The 7,397-nt window shown below is 41.4% G+C and overlaps 1 gene segment (V, D, J or C); it reads right to left on the reverse strand.

Moving 5' to 3' along the window:
• Positions 1-2,587: 2,587 nt before the first annotated feature.
• On the reverse strand, positions 2,588-3,087 carry LOC118575518. The segment is given in 2 exon segments: positions 2,588-2,910; positions 3,033-3,087. Coding segments are annotated over 2 exon segments (378 nt in total).
• Between the last annotated feature and the right edge of the window lie 4,310 nt (positions 3,088-7,397).

A 7,397-nucleotide genomic window follows, 5' to 3' on the forward strand; every position in this document is an offset into this window, starting at 1 on the left:
TGTATTTGAAGTTATAGATGTTGCTAAAATTTATTCTTATTAAACAAGAGTAACAAAGACTACAACATTGTGTGCACCTTCAGCAGAATCAAAACTAGTGTATCGGGGCTTCATTCCAAAAACATTTCCAAAAGAAAGATTTTCATCATAAAAACTAACCAATACAATAAACATCAGTGACAGTTCTTTCATATTAATAGATTTTAAACTATAGACAAAATAACCATTAAAAAATGAAAGTAGAATATATGTTTCAGAATGAACACAATAATCCCTAAACTTAAAAAGAAACCTTTAAATAACTCTGTGAATCTAAACTAAAAATAAAACAAATTGAGATAAAAAAATAATATGTTATACACACACACACAGTGATATGTTTCTCTTGGGACAAGCAACACAAGTGAAAGTTGGGCCACACCAAGCAAGAAAAAAGTTAGTTAGTGTCTTTGTCACTGTGGGTAGAATATGTATAGCATGCGTGCAGTAATAAACTCAAACATTCTCTGCCTCTGATCTGCTCATTTTCAGTGTGAAAAATGATGCAGTGCCAATGAATCAGTCAGGAAACTACATATTCCTGGTTAGAATCCTCATAGATAAGGAACTGTAATGACTGGTCCATCTTCTTCTACTGTCAGTTCAAATCAGTGTCGCCATCATTATCTAGAAGGCTTTGAGTAGACCTGCAGGAAATGGAGGCTGGCCATTCATGGAAGATCAGCAGGGGAAGTGGAGTCTTAACCCTCACAACATCACTAATGGAAGCTAAAATAATAAGAAAGAAGCATAAAATAATGTGGGAAATTCATCAGCAATATTTAAGATTATCTTCAACTTTTGTATTTCAAATGAGAACTTGACATGTTGTGGCTAAAAATTTTGTCTATATAACCAATACATTTTTTAAAAAAACATGTGAGTACATCATTCTGAAGACATTCTCAAGGTACTGTAGACCAGGCCATTCAATTCCATCTATGCCAAAGTCTTCCCAATATCACAGATACTGTCTCATCTAACATCTCACTTTCACAGATCTAAACCTCACACATATGCATCCTAGAAGACAAGACCTTCCATTTCATATGTGGACAGTAAGACTTGAACAGCAGGTACCCTAGAGCTCATCCTCGCTCCATTTTCCTACTGAATCCCCTTTCTCTCCTTACCAGGAATCCATAGTATTAGCAGCCCTAGCAACTGAAGAAGGTACTTCATTGGGAGAAGATGAACTTTTGAAACTGAAGAACCAAGGCAAGATTACTGATGAATTTTTATCTCTGGCCAGCAAGGTAAGTTCCTCATTGTGGAACAATATACAAATATAATGGTGGATGCAACAGTTTAGAAAGGAAAATTTATTTGGGATTCTTATGTTTGGAAAGTCATCAAGGAACCTCAGACATTCCCCACTCTCTCTATTACCTCAGGCCCACTTCTCAGGGTCACCGTTAGCTCTGGAAAAGAACACCAGCTGCAGCGTTCCATCCCCTCATGTGCACACCTCCTGTGGATCCTACAGATCATCCCCCATTGCCCTTCCCTTCTGGCCTCATCTCTGTGTCTCAGCCACCAAATTGGACAGACGTCCCATGCTTGACCACAGGCAAGCCATCCAGAAGACACAGTAGGCTACCTTCAGACCTTCCCCACACTCTATTACCTCAGACCCAATTCTCAGGGTCGACCTAGCTCTATCAAAGAACACGACCAGAAACTTCCCCTCTTCCATGCCTCCTTTGAATCCCTTACACCAGCTTCCCCTGAAATCCTCTTCCTCCAGCCTCCAAAACCAGCAAGTACCCCCCCTGCTCCCCTCTGCACCTTGAAAACACAAGACTAGCAGGCTAGTAAAGTAGGCAACACTCAGCAAACACACTCTCTGACAATCCATTGAGGAAACAGAAACCAAGGAAAACTCCAACTCAACCATGACAAATCCCAAAACCAGCACCTAGACATATAATCACCCCAAACCCAGATGCCTAGATGCTAGCAATAGAACACAATCAATAACATCCAGGGCACTATGTCACCACCAGAGAACAGCTGTCCTACAACAGCAGGCTCTGGATATTCCAACATAGCTGACACACAAGGTAAACACCGTAAAACCAACTACATGAAGAAATCAATACATTTCTCAAGGAAAACATAAGCAAATAATTCAAGGTAATGAATTAATCTCCTAAGTAAAACCAAGAAGAAATAAATAATAGAAGGAAAAGTAAAAACTGTTCAAGACAAAAATAGAAGCAATAAACAAACTGATTAAATCCTGGAAATGAAATATTTAGGAACTAAAACAAGAACTATAGAGGCAACTTTTACCAACAGAATATAAGAGGTGGAGGAGAGAAGCTCAGAAATGGAGATACAATAGAAGAAATGGATACATGAATAAAAGAAAATATCACATCTGAAAATTTCCTGAGAGGACTGTGTAACCTCTTTTATCAAAACAAATGTATCTCGATGAGCTCTGATAGAAGTCCTGTGACCTGTGAGAAACAGTTTCAGTGGGTGATTCACGAGGAGGAGCAGCTGGGGCAGCCCAGCCTCTCACTTCTGCTTCCTTGGAGGTTTATGTTATTACGTGAATCACTGTGGGAGGATACTCATCATACTGTAGACAGTAATAAGTTGCAATATCTTCAGACTCCAGGCTGCTGATGGTGAGAGAATAATCTGTCCCAGACCCACTGCCATTGAACCTCGATGGGACTCCATCTGCCAAGTTGGATGCACCATAAATCATGCGCTTAGGAGCTTTCCCTGGTTTCTGCTGTAACCAGATTAAATAATTGCTAATGCCCTGACTGGCTCTGCAAGTGATGGTGACTCTGTCTCTCAGAGATGCAGACAGGGAGGATGGAGACTGGGTCATCTGGATGTCACATCTGGCACCTAGGAATGGGGATATAATAAATAATCACATAGTTAAGCATGGTAAGAAAGGACCTCCCCCAAATGCCAGTCGACACTAATCACAGTGTAACAGTGAAATTTCCATTACATTCCTTTTTTACCTGGTAACCAGAGCAGCAGGAGCCCGAGGAGCTGAGCAGGAGCCCTCATGTCCATACTGAGTCCTGACTGTAGTGACAACTGTACAGGGTGTGACTGGTATATGAAGAAGTCCTCAAGGCTATGCAGTGAGTGCATGCAAATCACTGGGAACCAGTTATGATGGGCACAGCTGCAAGGCTTGCTCATCTCAACAACTTGGAAAAAGCCCATGGTTCCCAGATACCCAAGGTCAAATCATATGCATGCCTCCAAAGACTGCATTTCTTTTTCAAGTTACATGACATTCCTAATATATATAAGCTTCACTTTGAAAAATAAAATGCAAAGTTATTTTGGGGGTAATACAGACAAATATTCTGCTGTAAGGGATTATGCAACAAAGAGGGAACTATTAGATCTTTAACTCATTCAAATAATTCTGATCTGTTAAAAATACTGTTTTTCTTGTGAAATATTTGTGAGTTTGTAATAATCATTTCTTTACATTGAAAGGATAATTTATCAGGACAATTTTAATGATTTATAAAAAGTAAGATTTCATAGTATTAACCATGCGTACTATGGTACAAAGAGGAATTACATAGTAGGTAAACATATAACACCTTGATCTCACAACATATGTCACTTGGGGTTCCAATCCCTTATGAAAATGGAGGTACTTTCATACTCACAGAGTAAATGGGTTTTATTTTTTTCTCAGTTTTGGATCCTCCATATTTGCTCTTTTCTACCATTTGTTTCTATTTCCCATAATTCCTAATCATAAAGGGTTGACCAGTGAGGACAGACTTGAATACTATAACAGAAAACATTACTACTCAATATATGGCTCTGCTATGTGTTACAAATGATATTTTCACCTTTCACTTTGGAGCAGTAACTGGAGATATTATCCTAATCTAGGTTACAGCCTCACTGTCTGCATATGTGTCTCTGTCTACAAACAAACTAAGCAGCAGAAACATTTGTACATCCTTATAACACAAATATTTGAATACCATGGATCGAGTATCTATGTCTTTGCCTTGGCCATCCAGCCTTATTTGTCATCAGAAGTAATATCTATTGAGTCTTCAGTACCCTTTTCCTAGAGCCTGGGAATCCAGAGGACCTTTTAGAGACATAACTGTGAAAGGCCCGACAGTGCAGTAGCCTAAGCCTGACCCCGCTGATTTTCCACTATCTGGTGGTGAATGATAGGTGTGAACAAACACCTAGGATTAAAGCAGCTTCTTCAGGATACATAACACCCTCCCCACTGATAGCTTTTGTTGGATTAATAGGAATGCTGTGTCTCTGTCTCTTCTCTCTCTTTCTGCTGATATCTAACTGCTGTACCTCTGCCTCTCTGTAATCTTTGAGGTCTGGAAGACAGTTCTGCCTTCTCACACGAGAGTCCCAGGATCTGGAGGAAGCCTCATTCAATACACTTCAGTGGATGATGAGATGAGGATGGCAGTTCCTCTCAACCTAAAAGATCAAGCAAATCATTATTTTATAGGGCATCTGGGATCTGAAATCTTACCACACTTCCTTTAATGTTATGTGTAAATATGAAGGGAATTCCAGAAACATTCAATTTCCCTTTACTAATGGCCTTTAGATTGGACTCAGTAATAAATAATTTTGTTTCTGAATTATAACTTCCTAAGAAAATGTGTATTGATGGTACAGTTGTGAACATAGATGCCTTCTTAAAATAAATCCAACCACTTCTCACTAATCTCAAACTCATACAATTGAAAACCTGTAGGCCTTGAGATTTGAGTGTTTTCTTCCTCTGTCAGGTTTTAAGGAGATGATTAGTTTTAAGGAGATGATTAGTAGGTTATTATTTGGGAGACAATGGATCTCACTGAACATTTCCATAACTATGCATTAGTTTCTTTAACTTAGAAATTGAATGTTAACATGTCTAAATGACTTGGCAGATGTGGTTGGGTTGTGATTTTGAGATAGTATGGACATCCTGAAGTACATGGGTAAGATAAATATAATCAATATATTGTTCTAGCAGAGAGAGGGGAGGTTGAGCTATACAGAGTTGTTGTAATGATGGAAAGGATAGAAGACAGTTCCCGTTGTTCAGGGAATGTGGTGGTTTGTTAGAAGAATAAATATTAGCATTATGTTCTAGGCCCTGGAGTCTACAAGCATCCCACACTTATCCTGGAGTTTAATTGCTTCCACAGATGGTTCAAAGCTCTTCTGTCATCATGATCTCTGTTACAATTGGAGAAATTTAAGTGTTCACATAAATTCTTGGCCCATGCTGATGAAATCTACTAGGAAAAGCTTCTGACTGAGTTTTCACAGGAGCATGAGCTTCCTTCACTGAGTGGACACATTCTAAGCCCTAAAAACAAGACCATTTCTATTGAAAAATGCTTTTTTTATAATAATATAATTCTTTATTGATTCTTAGGGGATTTCACATCATGCACTGTGGGGGAACAGCCCCCACCTTTTACAGGGTTCCTATGAGGAGAGAGAAATAAGAAATATTAGGTAGAATGATAGGCCTAGTTGACAAGAGGAAAGACAGAAACACAGAATAGCTTTGGGAGGACCTGGATCAATATTCACTTTGAACTTTATTCAAAAGGGCTTTTTATAGCAATGTCAAGGGGTGAGGCAAAAGATACAGCCAAGTGTAGATCCTTCCAAAGACGTGGTACCCAGTCCTGTGGTGGTCCAATAATCCTTTCATAAAGTTCTGCTGGGTAAACAATGCAGATCTCACTAGGAAACCTCTGTTGGCTCCCACAATGCACCCCAATCCTGTTCACCTCCCAGTTCCTCCATGTCCTCCCCTCTGTGGTGATATCTTATTTTTCTTATTAACAAATAAAATTTGTCTGAAGATCAGAGGACAGAGCCAGATTAAACATAGAGGCCAGGCAGTGATGGCACACACCTTTAATCCTAGCACTCAGGAGGCAGAAGCAGAGATCCATCTGGATCTCTGTGAGTTCAAGGCCACCCTAGACTTCACGAGATTAATTAGGTCTAAAAGAAATAGTAGCACACACCTTTAATCCGAGCACTTGAGAGCTCATGTCTTTGCTACCAGTGTTTGAGAAGCACACATGCCATTAACCCCAGCACTAGAAAGGTTGAGACAGGAAGTGATATGGCTGGTCAGAGAAAGGCATCTAAGGAGACAGGAACTTGAGGCCTTTCAGCTGAAGACTCAGAGGCATTCAGTCAGAGGATCCGTGGAGTCTGTGAGATGAGAAGTGGCTGGGGCTTGTTCCTTTGCCTCTCTGACATTTCAGCATTTACCCTATGGCTGTGGCTTGGTGTGTGTGGGGTGTGTGTGTGTGTGTGTGTGTGTGTGTGTGTGTGTGTGTGTGTGTCTGACCTTTCAGCATTTACTCCAATATCTGGCTCCATGTTTTTATTATAAGAAAAATTTGATTTTGTGCCACACCCCCTCACCCCTGCACCATTACCCAAAAGATCAGTTATTTGAAAACAAACAAAAAAGCCACCCCACTCCTCCATTTTTCCTGTCTCTGTGACAGCATTGGGAGCTGTGGTATGTCAAGCAGTATGCTCTTTTATCCAATCAGTCCTACCCGCAAATGTTCATTGCTTTCATTGGTTCAAGACATCTGGGACACCATCATCACTGGGCCCTCACCAGAACTCCTTTCAGATATCCTGCTGTTGTCCTGAGTCATAGAGATCCTGCAGCTGTCTTTCTGCAGACCTGTCCCTGGATACTCTCCAGCAGGTCATTGTTAGGGTAAATGTTAGAGTGGGCCAACCCAAGGCCTAGGGTGTGGCTTTGAGTGGTAGCTGAGCTGGGCAGCCCTAGTCACAGGGACTGCCCTCCTCAGGCAAGGGGTGGAGCCAGCTCTCCTCACCCATGCCATCAGGACCAACTCTCCCACACCGGTGGTGAGGAGTGGGGCCATCTCTCCTGCTGCAGTGTCCAGCAAGGGCAGAGCCAACATTCTCAGTGCCAGAGAGAGGCAGGGAGGCTCAGCATGGCTCCTATGAGCCCTTGTGGTGACACAGGCAATGGACATCAATACAGATCCCAGCTGCAGAAGGAATATGGACCCAGACATGACCCTGGGCAGCATCTAGGGCCCAGATATCATCATGGCTAGAGTGACAGTACAGGCCACCTAGATTAGTATGGCCCCAGCAGCAGCAAGGTCCTCAGATACCAACATAGTATCGGGTAGCTGACTTGACCCTGATAATTTGTACAGACATCAACCCAGACCCTGGCTAAAATGGCATGGCCCTCAGCAGCAACCTGGCCCAGACAAAAGCATGGTCCTGTGTGGCAGCATAGCCCTCAGATGACATATGGCCACAGATTATAGCCTAGGCCTTGGGCATCCTTC

Source organism: Onychomys torridus, unplaced genomic scaffold (assembly GCF_903995425.1).
Source record: "Onychomys torridus unplaced genomic scaffold, mOncTor1.1, whole genome shotgun sequence".
NCBI classification, from domain to species: Eukaryota; Metazoa; Chordata; class Mammalia; order Rodentia; family Cricetidae; genus Onychomys; species Onychomys torridus.